The sequence below is a fragment of the Cryptomeria japonica genome, chromosome 11 (genome assembly GCF_030272615.1).
Source record: "Cryptomeria japonica chromosome 11, Sugi_1.0, whole genome shotgun sequence".
Taxonomy (NCBI): Eukaryota; Viridiplantae; Streptophyta; class Pinopsida; order Cupressales; family Cupressaceae; genus Cryptomeria; species Cryptomeria japonica.
In genome coordinates, this window is record NC_081415.1 from 615,306,166 (window position 1) to 615,322,060 (window position 15,895).

Sequence of the window (15,895 nt, forward strand, 5' to 3'; positions counted from 1 at the left end):
CGGCAGATGGTCGTGGAACGGGATCTCAAAAGGAGGACGGAGCAGGTGTATGAGCTCCGTGGGCGCTTGGCGTCCACTGCTCCACCTCCATCGGCGCCTTCTTCATCAGGGACGCCTTCTGCACTTCCTTAGTTTTTTTTTCTGGGTTTCTGCGAGCTCCATGTATTCTCCATTTTGTTGTAAGTTGCCTAGAGACGACTTTTCTTTTTGGGGGGGATGATGTTAGCTGCATTATTGTATACGGGAATAAGACTAGTTAATTAAGTCGTAATTGGGTTTGTTAGTTGGCAGCCAAGGGGTGGTAGTTGCGGTGCGATGGTTGGCACTCGCACCCACTTGGTATCTTTATATACTTCTGAATGTAACTTGCAACACACGAATTATGAATGGAATAACATATCTGATACTTGTCTGATATCTATGGCATTATTCTGCATTACGTACTTTATGCTTTAAGTATTCACCCGAGAGGGCAAATAGTATGTATCATTGATACTATTTTTCAATGGATCATGGGGATGTAGGCAGATGAACTATTTACTAGATGTATTCTGTAAAGTGGCAGCATAGGATTCTTGAACAAGCACAACGTTCTAGTAAGCCAATGTCAGATTTGAAACACAAAATTTTTCACATAGTCTGGCAGGGATAGGAGTAGGAATAGGCATACAGTTTGGGATGAGTTACTGGCATTATTTTAACCATCCTTACGACTTGCTGGTGACATTCAGCTACTGTTTTGGGCCGATTGGTTGCTATTACCTTGAGCATGTATGGTGAATAATGTGACTGGCAACATCTTTCTTTGGGGATTGTTGCATGGAAGTCATTGAAAATTGAGTGATTTGTTCATAACTTGACAATAAACTACAATAAACTAACTGGTATCATTCACCACCATGACCTAGAATATGGGGATGGGGAGCATTTGTTAAATGAGGGAAAGGGATTGACACTAAATTAATCTATGGGAATATGCGTACATGTTGGAGTTGACATACTGACATTGTTTAAAATTAAATCATCCTTAGGACCTGCTTTTGGCAACTGATCAAAGTTTAAAAACTCGGACTCGCCACGGACTCGGCAAACCAAAAATTTGGACTCAGACTCGGACTTGTGAAAGACTCGTGAAAGACTCGGCAAAAAAAAACCGTAGTTTTACAAAAAAACATAAAGAAATTAATGCATTTAGAGAACATAAGAGCCATAATTGAAACATTACACATGTCACATACTCATAGTTTCAAACTTTCAACTCTAAAATGTATAATACCAAGATTTCTTCAATGCTAATTATGCTGTTATATGGAGCTTAATCACACTCGGAGGTTAAATTTTCCCTACTTCCATCGGTGCAGTTTCCCCCTATATTTTTCGATGGGGGTTTGGGGGCAGTGCCCCCATGTTGGGGTCAAGGGGCATCGCCCCGCAAGGCCAAAAATACTTTTATTATTTTATAAAGGTGTCGGGTGTTATTTTTCTTTTATTTTTCACTCCCTCAGTTATGCCAAATGAAGGCAAAATTTTAAAAAAAAAACTCAATTTTAAAGCTTGCATGACTTTTTTTCTGGGTCGCGCGAGTCCATCTGAAAGACTCGCGAGTCCGTGCAAAAGACTCGCGTGAGTCCTTGCAAAAGACTCGCGAGTCTTTAAGATGGACTTGCCAGGACTCGCCTCGCGAGTCCTTGGCAAGTCGACTCGTGGCTCCCATGGACTCACGAGTCCGTGGTGAGTCCGTGGCGAGTCCACGAGTTTTAAAACAACTGATCACTATTATAGGCTAGTTTTGATGGTTCAGAAGAGTGACCATAGCAGACAATGCAGTCATCTATACCTTTTTGTTGGGATTGTTGCATGGGAGCTTTCAAATACTAAGAATGTTTTGGTCAGGGTTTTGGTTCCCGTTCTGTTTGAGACCTCAAACATTGGAATAATGAGCATTTATGGAAGAAGGGAAGGGCGATTGGGGTGTTTAATCTTACATACCAGATCTAGTAACTGCATTGGTGAAACCATGAAAGATGCCAAAATTTCCCATCATCTGAACAATCTGCAAATATTTACAAACTAGAGAAAGATGGCTAATGGATTCTTTAAAATGAATGTGTCCTTGAGATAAGAATTCAAACATTTGAGAATATAGTGGATTCCTTCTTGGTAGATGGTTTAAAAGAAATTGTGTTCCAACTCCGTATAGTAGGTCGAAAAATATTTTCACTGGGAAACTAATTAATGGCTTTTGGTACTTATTGGAATTGGGATTAGTGCCTAGACATTGTTGGATATTATGAGATACGTGATGAGAAAATAATTTTGGTGGTATTTAGTGGTTTTCTAGGTGTCTCCTTGTGGGGGAAGCAATAGTACTTAGGGATTTTGACCTTTAAATATTGCTAGCCATAAAAGGTGGATCATGCATGCTGGCTGGAAATGGGTAAGATGATTTGTGTGAGAAGATAAGGAGTGGGGAGAGATGGGGAGGGGTGGATTTTCTTTATTGTACTGGAGAAGCTTTGTCGAAGAGACCGTTGAAGAAAGTTTGAGGAAGTCAAGAAGCAATTAGGGCTCGGTCATAAGGCTTTGATCATTCCTTTGTGGATTGTCGATTGAGTTGATACTCAATAAAAGGGCATGTGGATAGTGTATGTTGTCGAATGAGATATTTAATAAAATTACCAGTGAGAATAGAACTCTCTGCATTAGATTAACCATCTACTTGACTAGTTGCATTATTTCATGTATTTCTCCAACTTGGATTTGAAAATTAGGTACTCGTGTATAGTACTTTTGTTCCAAGTGTCTCTGAAGCCACTTTCTTGAGGTTGATGAATAATATTTTGTGTCCTATCTGGGATTCATTTGTAACTGTCTACTTGGATGATATCCTCATTTTTAGTTGCACCTGTGAAGAGCGTCTGCATCATTTAAAGTATTCGAGGCTCTGGAAATGAATTAACACTTACTAATTTGAAGAAGTTATTTTCCCAACAATTACTAATATATCTAGATTTTGTGATAGTAGGTGCATTGAGAATTCCAACCAAGATAGAGGCCATATTGAAGTGGCCAATGCCTGCCACTGTTATGGAAATAAGGCATTTTATATGTGCTGCTGTATCCATGAAATGGCAGCATTACTTTGTGTTGCAACCAAGCATTAGGTCATTTGTTTGGGGTTAAGGCTAAAAAAGTATTAGAAGAATTGACGAGGAAGATATGCAATGCACCAATGTTTGCACCACCTAATTTGCCGCTTACATTTGAGATTTAAACAAAGTTGTCATGGTCATAGGAGCCATGTTGATGCTAGGAGGAAGATCCATACCTTATGGCTTTGGTCAAGAACAACACTGAGCTATTACCCCTATGATAAAATGATGTATTTTCAGATTGTGATGAAATGGAAGTACTATTTATTGCGAAGTTACCCGGAGTTTCCGGGACGGCAGGGGATGGCGGGACGCATTTCCGGGACGGCAAATTTTTTTGCCAAATTTGGGGACGGCGGGGGACGGCAAAGGGGACGGCTATATAAAATATAGGAAAAATTTAAAATATATAGGAAAATTTCCAAATTCTAAATGTTTATATGAAAACATGGATAAAGCATGCATGCATACATTATATTCATATGAAAACAATAAAACATGGATATAGCATGTGTATGATACTATGAAAAGTTGAAAACATTTTAGAATGTATATTCTAAACATACAACATTGTTAATACTCAATAGATAATATGCAATTATGCATTCATAAATCAGAATTTCAATTCATTCACATTGTCAATATGCATATCAATAGACTCAGAGGTTAAATTTTCCCTACTTCTATCGGCGCAGTTTCGCCCCATATTTTTCAACAGGGGTTTGGGGGCATCGCCCCTTGCAGGGTCAAGGGCCAAAAAAACTTATTCTTTAATAAAGGCATTGGGTGTTATTTTTCTATTGACTCGCCGAGTTTGGCGATTTTCTAATCTCTGTGTCAAAATGCCCAAAGGCTACACTGCTGCCATATAGTTTCATTGTCAAAATTATGAACTAAATTAATAAATTTAAAACCTAATTAATGTTATTTTTTAATTTTTTTATTTTTAATAAGAATTTGAATTAATAAGGGGCCTATATTAGAAAATTTAAATAAAAAATTGAAAATACAACTTTTTAAATTTTTTTAATATTTTTTAAGGGCCTTAGATATGGGGAACGTCTGGTCGTCCCCGGGACAGATTGGGGATGTCCCAGCTGTCCCCCAGAGCTAGGGCAGGCATCACCCCGTTTCAGGGACGTCCCCTCAAAATACAGGGCAATTTGGGGACGGGGGGGAACGTCCCCTGGCAGTCCCCAAGTCCCCGAAACGTCCCCGAGATGGGGACGGGGGTTTTCAAGTCAGGGACACGTCCCTAGGTAACTCTGATTTATTGTGATGGAAACTGAATGCAAACATGGAGCAAGTTGCAATAGGCCTAGACTTTGAGTGGATAAGTTTCCTACTGTAGTTATATGTTGATTAAAAATGAATAAGGGAGAGCACAATGGTTTTTATCATGTTTTCCAAACTACCATTGATGAAGGGCAACAAACACTGTTGTGCAATTGGAGCCCTATGGCCACAGGAGGATACAAGAAACAAAATGCAAAAGGTCTATAGATTAAGGAGGTGTATCCTACATTTGAATGGTTGGCAGATTATTTCCTTAAAGAGTGGTTGTAGATGATGAAGACACAATGAATACCAATGCCACAAAGACATGGTGTGGGTTTGTCTCCTTATGGAGTCCCACAAAACAAAGATAGCGAAACACTCTACAGTAGTTAAACTCTTGCTAACTTGGAGAGAAATATGTACTGGCTGAAGGTGCAATTATTATGCCAAGAGGTGGAAATACAATGGCAGCAAGGCATGGAATGTAATGGCATGAGTGTGTTAACAAAAACTGTTAAAGAGCTGACACATATTTATGAAAAACCTAATAACTATAAAATAAATAAAATAAAAATAACTATAAAGTAAATAAAATAAAATAATTCTTTAGTAAATACAAAGAAAGTAATCCTTAAATAATTTCAAGGTAGCTTAATATAACTATTAAGTAAATAAAATAATTTGAAAATAATTCTAAGCATATAAAATTAAAAAAAATTAAGTCATCTAAATAAAATAAAATAAATTCAAATAGTTCTGAAGGAAAATAAAACTAAGGTATTTATCTTTTAAAAAATCTGTCCAAATGTGGAGAGATGTTCTTCTTGACAGATACCTAATTCTAAATGACTTTCCATCCCAGACTGGTTACAGATAGGAGTGGTAAATAGGCCTCACACATTTGTTGATGGGACATTAGCAAAAGGATCCTCAAACATGGGATTGGAGTCTGCCATATATTCAATATTGCAACAATAGAGTTGTTCACATCGTGGCAAATTTATCTCCATTTTAGATATGTCTAAGTTGCCTGCTGCAGACTCTGATTGGCGTCACATTTGGACAGCAGAGTGCAATGGAGGATGCATTTAAGTTAGAAATTAACAAGGTTGCAAGGCTTGTAAAATGTTAAAATAAATTTATGAGAAGGTAGATGAGTAGCTTTAGAATTCTTAATAGAAATAAAAAGCTAGGCTTGTACAAATTGAATGGATCAAATTTTCCAAGTTGGGTATCTAGTGTGATTTTCCCTTAGCAAAATTTGGTGTTTAGGAAAGGCAAAAAGATCAGACCAATTAGGCATTGACTTTTATTTATACTGCAGGAAATGAGGACCACTGTATTCAAATATAATGCCTCCTTGCATGTAAGAAGTTATTTAGCCATTAGCTTATTTCCCATATTTTCCCATAAGCTAATTGGCATCAAAAAAGGGAAAAAGTAAATTAAATAATTAAGTTGTCAAAAGTTAGTTTTAATAGTTTTCTATTTAATTATTGAAAAAGTGACTTTTTGTGCAAAAAGGAGACATTAGGCTCAAGGGAGATAAATGTGACCTTTTTGCACACTTCAAAATGTTTTTAAAATATTGAAGTGAATATAAAGCCAAAAAGAGAGTAATATTTTATTCACCGGGAAGTTATAAAAGGGAGCTGTCAAGACAAAAGGGTTTCCATTTTCCTATTTGCCATTTGCTTTGAGGAGACTTGAGTTTTCTTATTTCTCAAGGACGAGAACCCTCTAGAAATACTAGCTTGAGAGACCAAGCTGGATTTGGTGATTTCATCCTAAAGTCACAACTATGCTGCAAGCTGTACTAGTACTTCAAAGCTGGCTGTAATATTTAAAGTGGATCTTAAGTTTTTGACAAAGGCTGGAAAGCTACAGTGCCCTTCAAGCACCCTTCTCTACTATACATGCTTCAATATTTTCAGACTCAACGATAACTTGGCAGAGGCAAAATTTTCAAAAACTCAGGATTCAGCAAATCTTAGAAAATTTTCCAAACAATAAAAATACTCTACAAAAACATGCATTTTACTGAATTCTAGTGAATATATTACTGATTGCCTTCATATATAGATTCAATACACAACATCGAAGAAAATGAGTTCAATATGACTTGGCCTCTTATATTTATTACAATTTAATATGAGCCCATAAACAGAGAAAATGGGCATTAAAGCTACATTAAAAGTCAATACAAACAGATTTTTAAGTTATTAAAATGTTTTGAATGAAATAGTATAGAGAACATATAGAAAAGAAATATTATAGTAATAAAATTATTAATAATGAATGGTACAAACAATCCCGTCTGCCACCAGGTTTTGGTACTAACAGTCCCAACGCCCCTGCAAATATTGCAAACACAATGGTGAAAGAATGCAATGAATGGTGGAAAGAATTCAACAATTCTGTCTGTCACCAAGACAAGGGCACATTTTCCACTCGCTACAATATGAAATTTAGAGTCACATTTTCTGTTTGAGCAAGGGCACATGAAATACCAATTGTATGAAAGGGCATTGAAAAAACTGTGGGTGAGTTTTTTATGTAAGTCACAAGTTTTTTGGTGATTTTCAGTGTTTTTTGTGATTTTTTTATTTTTGGAAAAAATTGTGGCAAGTTATGCTATTAATTGGCCCCAACTATTTGGGCGATTTACTCGTGAGCCAGATTGACTCTCGAATACTCGCAAGTCTAGCAAGTAATCTCTGAGTTATACAACTCTCTCTTTTAATCATCAGCGAACCCTCTGCAATCCTGTCAGAGGGACATTATGAAGGAGAATTACTGCTAGGAAGTTGTTAAGGGAAAAGTTGAAAACAATATTTGAAGAAGGTTGTAATGTCCCCAATTTTAATAAAGTGACTTAATTAAGTTAATTAATTAAGTGGTCTTAAATTTTAAATAATATCATAAGGACTCATTTAATTAATTAATTTAATTATTAAATAAAGGAGCCCAAATTAATAAAATAATAAACTATTGTCGGCTTGCTTGTAACCCTTCGGGAAGTTTCTCGAAACCCATTTATATGGCCGAGTTTGGCTTAGTTGTAGGAGGCAAATTTGGTATTTTCTTTGTATTTGCGAATTCCGGTTGGAGTTCTATTATGTTGCAGTTTCGGAGGTGCAAAATCCTCCCTATTTTGTAGTCGCAGTTTCAGAGGTGCAAAATCCTCCCTATTTTGTAGTCGCAGTTTCGGTGGTTAGCAGCCACCCTAGTCTGCCATTGGAGATATCATTTCTAATATTTCACTTTGTACTTCATTGTCGGATCTATCTCTACTGTGTGGAAATATAATTACAAATATCTGGTTCTTGGCCATTCAATGTTGTTGGTGTATACTCTGTGTTTACAATTCATTCTCGTATCTGCAATAATCTTATTGACGGTGGACGCAGGTGGAAGAGTGACCGTACGAAGTACGGTGCATACTATACGTGGTCGGGAGTGGTAATCGTACGGTACTCAGTACGGGGGTACCATTAAGACTTCACCGTATGGGTGAAGTATTGGAACCCACTCACCATACGGGTGGAGTGTAGCCACCGTATGAACCAGAATGTTGAGTGTAGTCATCGTACGGTTGTTGTCATACATAGTAGCACAACTGAGGGTTTGTCGTACGGTACGGTATTGCACCGTACACTGAGTTCTTAGCCACCGTACGGGGTGAGAGTGTTTGGGGGAGGTGTCGTATGACTGGGGGTGTCGTCGGGACATTATAGTGGTATTAGAGCCAAAATCCTGCCAGCCTGTGGAATGCTTGGGATGACTATAGAAATGGAAGAAAGGGATAATGAAATTGCTGCCAATAAAATCACCAAGTGGTATAGCAAATATCAAAAGAGGAAGAATCTTTTGACATTTCAAGAATATCTAGTTCTGGTAGGAAAAAGTATACCTGTGCATGAGGAGGTTATCAAAATCTTTGATGAATGCTCAAGTGAACTTGAGAAGATCAAGGCTACCGAATCCTTTGATAGGTACTATGTAAGGAAAAGAAAAGAGGAGTTGGATCCTGAAGTGGGAACTCAATCAGAATCAAAGAAAGATGAAGACAAGTTCACATGTTCACCCCAACGACAGGAGGATATGGACAAGCCAGAGACAACAATTGTCCCCTCAAGTGGAGAACACTTAAACTTTCATGACAACTGCAAGGATGAAGATGTTTGTATGAATTTTGTCAAGCCAATAGTGGTTGATCAACTTCATGGAGATGCGAACTCTAGCAATGATCCCTTACAAGAGCAATATCTACAGTTGGTTGAATACGAAGTTTACCCTTTGGTTGGGCATGAGGCGTGCATGATTGTCATCTCTCCTTGTGAGTGGCATCTATATGAAGAAAGCAAGTTGGGTTTTGATGAGTTATTCCTCAACTCCGAGCAGGGCAATGTTTATATCAGAGTGGAGCAGCGCAAGCTGATTGGGAGTTTGCAGGTGGTGCTCGCAGTCATGGTGCGGCGTCAAGCTTTCAGCGAATACGGCTACCAGCATCCGTGCATGGTTTGGGATCCCAGAGCTTGTCAGATGGCAAATAGTTATAGATTGCTTGAGGGCATGCAATCTTTAGGACGGGAGGATTGTAATGTCCCCAATTTTAATAAAGTGAATTAAGTTAATTAATTAAGTGGTCCTAAATTTTAAATAATATCATAAGGACTCGTTTAACTAATTAATTTAATTTTTAAATAAAGGGGCCCAAATCAATAAAATAATAAACTATTGTCGGCCTGCTTGTAATCCTTCGGGAAGTTTCCTGGAGCCCATTTATATGGCCAAGTTTGGCTTAGTTGTAGGAGGCGAATTTGGTATTTTCTTTGTATTTGCGAATTCCGGTTGGAATTTCGTTCTGTTGCAGTTTTGGAGGTGCAAGATCCTCCCTATTCTATAGTTGCAATTTCGATGGTTAGCAGCCACCCTAGTTTGCCGTTGGAGATATCATTTATGATATTTCACTTTGCACTTCATTGTCAGATCTATCTCTACCGTGTGGAAATATAATTACAAATATTTGGTTGTTGGCCATTCAATGTTGTTGGTGTATACTCTATGTTGACAATTCATTCCCGTATTTGCAATAATCTTATTGATGGAGGACACAGGTGGAAGAGTGACCGTACAAAGTACGGTGCATACTATACGTGGTCGAGAGTGGTAACCGTACGGTACTCAGTACGGAGGTGCCAGTAAGACCACACCATACGGGTGAAGTATTGGAACCCACTCACCGTACAGGTGGAGTGTAGCCACCGTACAGGTGGAGTGTAGTCACCGTACGACTGTTGTTGTACGAAGTAGCACAATCAGGGGTTTGTCATACGGAACGGTATAGCACTGTACACTGAGTTCTTAGCCATCGTATGGGGTGAGAGTGTTCTTTCAAACTGGCCGTGGGTTTTTTTGGTTTAATTCCTGCAAAACTGATTGTGTAACTATATATACATATATCTAATCTTTGTATCATCTTCATATCTTTAATAATTTCTTCATTTGGTTTTGTAATTCGCATTTTGTATTTTGGTTGTCTGCGTCATCTGCTTGGTGGATGTTAAATGGTAGGTTGTTAGGGTTTGTAAGACAACCAGTGCCAACCTCTCCATGTTTGGAAAGTTTGATATTTTGCTTGTAACAAATGGTGAGGATTGAATCTTAACTCATAACTAGGTTTAAGTTGAGTTGGGCCCCTTAGTAGCAAAAATCGTTTAGGGAAAAAATCAGCAAATCAAAGTATAAGATATTTTGAAAAAATCGGATTAAAAAAAAAACATAAAATATTGTAAAGAAAGAGACAAAAACTATTTGTTTAAAAAACTTAAGGGCATTTCCATAGCATAGAGATATAAAGAGCAAATAAAATAGAGTTTAACCCATGATTTGTAAAAAATATTTTTGTTGTTGTTTATATTCGTATTGCTGATTACATAGGCAAATATTCAGTTATCTTTTTTAGAGAGCAGTCACCAAATACACCAAATATTTGTCTAAGTATCCAATATTAGCAGTCTATGAAGTAACTGAGATCAAACGTTAACAAACAAATAGTAAAAGTGGAAGCCATTTTGAAGTGATCCAAGAAGTTCATTGCGATTGAGGCAAGGAGTTTTGTAGGGTTAATTCAATATTTTACAAAGCTTATCAAATCATATTCCACAATTGCAATGCTTTATATCATAGCAACAAAAATTGTTTGGGGACGAAATCGACAAACCAAAAGTATAAGATTTTTTGAAAAAATGGGTAAAATATTGGATTTTAAAAAATCGTAAAAAATTGTAGAAAAATAGACACAAACTACTTTTAAAAAAAATTAACGGCATTTACATAGCATAGAGATATAGAGAGTAAATAAAATAGAGTTTAACCCATGAATTGTAGAAAATACATTTTGTTGTTTATATTCATATTGTTGATTACATAGGCAAATATTTATTTAACTTTTCAAAAGGGCAGTCACCAAATACACCAAATAGTTGTCTAAGTCTGAGATCAACGATTAGCTAAGTCTGTGAAGTAGCTGAGATCAAAATTTATCACACAGACATCCAGCTATTGTTAGGAATTTGGTAATAGTGGAAGCCATTTTGAAGTGATCCAATACTTTCATTGTGATTGAGGTAAGAAGTTTCCTAGGGGTAGTTCAATATTTGAGAAAGCTTATCAAATCATATTCCACAGTTGCAATGCTTTATATTCCCTAATGGCAATTGGTAAGCCTTTTATATGGGGTAAAATTCAACAAAAGGCATTTGTTTATCTGAAGTAAAAGATTAGCAATCCATTGGTTTTGGCAATACCTAGATTGCAACTACTATTTTAGGTAGAGACATTTTAATGATTGTGTGTTGGAGGCTCTTTTATTACAACCATGTAAGCTTGTTTGTTGTCACTCAGATTTATTTCGTGGAGCACTTTGAATATATTGCTCACATAATGATTTGTATGTCTTTGTTTGAGCAAAAATTAACTATATCAATTCTAAATTAAAAATCATATATCTATATCTATATATATTATGTGTCTTCGGACGTTTAGTGTTGTGGTAGAAACACTCCATTGGTGAGGCACACACCAAGATTCAAACCCCTTTTGGGCCATTGAGCTCGCGGGCTTTCTACCTTTGTTGAGTTGTTGAGCTTGTGGGTTTGAACAAGTGAATTGTGGGGAATGACGAACCCCCCAAAAATGGACAAAATAACAAACTTTTTCAACGTTTATTCCACATTGACTCTGATTCTGTCTCAAATCAACCCTATTTCTAAGCAATTCAGTAATTTCACTAGTTTTTCTAGGGTTTTGCAAGTTTTTACAATGATTTTTTTCACTTTTTTTTGCCATTTTTGGGGTTTTTTAACATGATTTTAATGTGATTTAAATGCAAAAAATCATTGAAAATTGGGTCAATGATTGGTCAACAATTTTTTGGGGGAATAAATCTGCTGGCTCTAGGATTTAGGATTAATCAGGTATAATCGCGATTTTTTGCAGACTATTGCTTCTATGGGTCTAACTATACAGCTTGCTTAAATTGAACCACTTTTATTGCAGCTTTATGTCAATTCTTACGCTTAGGGATAAGATGATATATTTCATGCATTCTTTGGGTACAAGGTTGATTCTACAAATGTGATACACTGACTGGTATCAACACATAAGATAACAGTGGAAGGCCTTGATTTAAAAAGCTAGCTATGAAGAGTTCTAAATTGTAAGATTACTGTGTCCAAGGAGGATTAATGTCAATCTGATAGGGAGTCATGTTTCTTATACTTGAAGTTGGATGAGGAGCCATAAGAATTACCTCCTTGATACATATTAAGGGCATCATAGTGGAAATGTTCATTTGATACAATTTTCTTTTGTTTTGGGTATTCTGTAATAGAGGTAAGTTGTTCTCTTCATCTTGAAAGCCTCTCTTGTTAATGGCTCTAAAATAATCCAGGGTCGTTCTTGTTTGAGATTGCCTCTTGGAGATGCCAAGAATTGCTAACATAGTTGAAATTAAAAATGCCCCTACAACAAAATCTTCCACTTTATTACCACCTGCTGGAATTTTTTTGTATGTTACATAAAAGAGGACAAGTTTTTGAACCCTTCAATCTTTATTGTCTATTCAGTCGTCATCACGAACTGATATGTCTTAAGCCCAGCTGACGGGTATAATGCAATCACTTTTTTAAGGTAGAAATGTAGTTCGCTTTTCTATCGAGACCGGAGTTTCATCAGCTTAATGCCCAAACACCATGGTAGTTACCTACAGTTGGCTTCCTTAGATTTTGTCCTTAGATTATGTCAAATATATCAAACTGGATTTGAATACTTGCAATGCCTTGACAGGATTTATATTCAGTACATAACAGTTTTTTAAAACCTCTGGAATTTACATTTATTCTGCTCTTCTTGTACATGGTGTATTTGCCACATTATTTTTTCATGATTTGTTTTTGATACAATTATTTAGTTCCTTTCTAAATTTTATCTTTAATATGTTAGATTGTATCATTCTGTTGTTTCAATCTGTCACTCTTTTAACAATATAAACTGGATGTTTTACTTTTTAACTTTCTGCTTTATAGTAGTGTTTTAACATACCAGATTGTTTCCTTTCTTTATTATTTGAATTTTTCATTTGTAATATCATGAATTGAGATGTAATGCTCATGGGTGGTACAAACTGTTCAGGTGTGTGAACTATATAAAGATAGCAACAACGCTGCTGCATTTTATTTGAAGTCCACAACTTTATTATCCTTTATTCTTGTTGAGGCCTCATCTCTTGAACTGAATCCAAAATTTTCTTTGAGCGTTTCTGATCAGAAACGACTTCATCGATATATCAATTACCTGACAATACATCAACATCATTCTGAAATGCAAAGGACACCCTTTTTACCCCCTGAAGACCAACAAAGTCTGTAAATACTAAATAGCTGTAATGCACACCCTGAAGGTCAACAAAGTCTGTAAATATACTTTCTGATGTAAAAATTAAATTGTTTAGAACTTATCTAGTCTGGTTCTCAATGCATTTTGAAGTTTGAAACGAGGTGTAAATTTGAAGCTGTATGATGAGAGAATTTGGTGAGAGAATATAAATGATTTAGGGTGCTGATTTGATAAGTGGGATTAAACAAGACTGGTAATTCTTGTGTTCTGAGGCACGAGAAGAAGATTGTAGCTCCCAAGTTCTTCATAAAAAAATATTCCAAAATGTAAATAATACCTTTTGTAAATTAATTCATTGATTCTTTACTTGTAAATTCTGCAATTATAGAGAAGTAGAACTGCTAATGTAAATCCTATTTGACAATCTCAATAACCAGATGGATAACGTGCAGCATCAAATAGAGCTTCCCACATTCTAACTAGTTTTGTTTGTTCCTTTCAACGTTTTCTTGAGTTCCACTTTATTTTTGTACTGGATGGAATTTATCTTGGTATGCTGTAGCCCTTACCAAAGTTTTCGGCAGTGGATTGCTAACTGTCTTGAATTTTGGTTTTGTGGTTATCCTGCAAATCATTTTGGGTGGTCTGCATTTTGTAAGACGTGCACTGGTAAGCTTGCATTTCAGTTCTTTTGTTAAGAATATTTTTTTGTAAAAATATTTTACTATTAGTATTTTGAGGCAACCTTGGGCAACATCTTGACCTTACCAGATTTGATGCTTCCCCATTGGCCCATTTTGTGAGTGAAAAGGTAAATTTTGTGGTATTATTTTGAGTTTATCAAGAGAACTATGGTTTGATTTGCCGCGATGCTGTAACTCTGTTAAAGAAGTTGTAATTCCATTGCAGAAGTAGCTCTTTTGCTTATCGGGGTTTCTAATGGCAATTTTCATCTTTGTCATATTTGGACCCTTTATTATGGACTTTGGAGGGATTTAATTTCTTATTCCTATTGTTAAGTGTTATATATAAATATTCTTCAAAAACCATTTTACACCATCTCGTGATCAACCAATTTTTATTGTTATTATTGTGCACTTTAGCCATCATGCAACTATTCTGGCAAGCATTTAGATCACCAATAACAATCTCACTATTGCCATTGAGGGGTTTTATCTTGTTATTGTGCTGTCCTCTGTCACTCATCCTCATTTCCCTACAAATATCTTATTGGAACACTGTTAAGGTTTTGATGGAGTTGCTTGTATCCTTTTGCAGGGTTGTTAGTATATTCCAGAGCATCTGTCACATGCCTTCATACTCCAGGATTTGAGTAATTGCAAAACTTTTGATTGATGAAACAAGCCCTGGGTTTGGATGGCTAGAGTCACTAGCATTTTCATTTTTTTCACTTGGTATGGTCTCGATTTGGCATCCACCATGAATGGATTGAAAAGGGCCATGAGTTTTTTGTGTATTTTTTACTGTTAATCATTAATAGTGGGTCTCGGAGATTTTATTTTGTTGTTTTGGGGAATGTGAGTGGCATGTTCTGATAAATCAATGGTGACCAATTAGTACCAAACTAGTACTGAGAGAGGGGGGGAGGGGGGGGGGGGTGTGAATCAGTACTGATAAAAACAGTTTCTCTTAAACCGGTTAGACTGAGAACCCTGCCCTTTGACTAACAAGCAATAGCACAGGTCTAAACTTGATTACTACCGGTTAAGCACAGTGAAAGACATAAACCGGTATCTCAGCTTTCTACACAATCTAACATCTTATTTCCACTTCACCCATGTGCATACACTAGTTATACTTTAACAGGAATGTAAAGACTTACAGGTTCAACATGCTTTACCGCTTTAACAGAGAATAACAAAGCATCATATGAAAAGCATCACACATAACATAAATATTTTTCATGTGGAAACCCAACTGGGAAAAACCACGGTGGAGATGAATACCCACAAGCTGTTCTTTGAACCCTTTTGAAGTCTGCTCTGTTAAGAGCTTAGTCCGGTTAAAGACTTTACAATAGGTTCTGTTAGGAACTGATCCTGCTAGGGATCATTCGGTTAAGGGATGGCTAAAATACCCTGTTAAAGTTTACCTTGTTAGAGGATTTTTTGAACTCAATGACTTTGAGTCAACCTGTTAAAGGATTTACAGCAAGCCAGTTAAAGCTACCCTGTTAAGGGATTTTCCAATTGTTGAAGTGGTTAGAGGTCAACAGGTATTACAATGATCTGGTAACAACACTCAATGCCAATGTAGATCCGTATCAGTTCCTTCCTTCTGCACTCACACTCGGTAGGTATCTATTCTCAAATCTGGTCTGGCAAGAATCACGTATCTTTGCACTTAGATACACACACAATGTTTGCCAACAACCTCAACATGAAAAACAACATCGACCTTATAGGAAACAGATAGGTCGGTAGCATAAACCCTAAACCCTAAACATTTAGGTTAAGCAATTCGATCGGTTCAATCTTAACCGTTGATCATATTGCATTGATTACAATAGTCTTGAACAAATCTCAAGACGTTCTCCATCGTTC

General features: G+C 36.5%; 1 protein-coding gene across 1 annotated transcript in view; it reads left to right on the forward strand.

The window, feature by feature from the left end:
- Positions 1-13,705, forward strand: part of LOC131043463 (serine/threonine-protein kinase ATG1c) — a 202,960-nt gene extending 189,255 nt beyond the window's left edge. Inside the window, exon 13 of the mRNA XM_057976664.2 lies at positions 13,128-13,705. Within this exon, the coding sequence (XP_057832647.2) occupies positions 13,128-13,364 (237 nt within the window). The 3' untranslated portion in view covers positions 13,365-13,705. The remainder of the gene's footprint in view (positions 1-13,127) is intronic.
- The last annotated feature ends 2,190 nt before the right edge of the window (positions 13,706-15,895 follow it).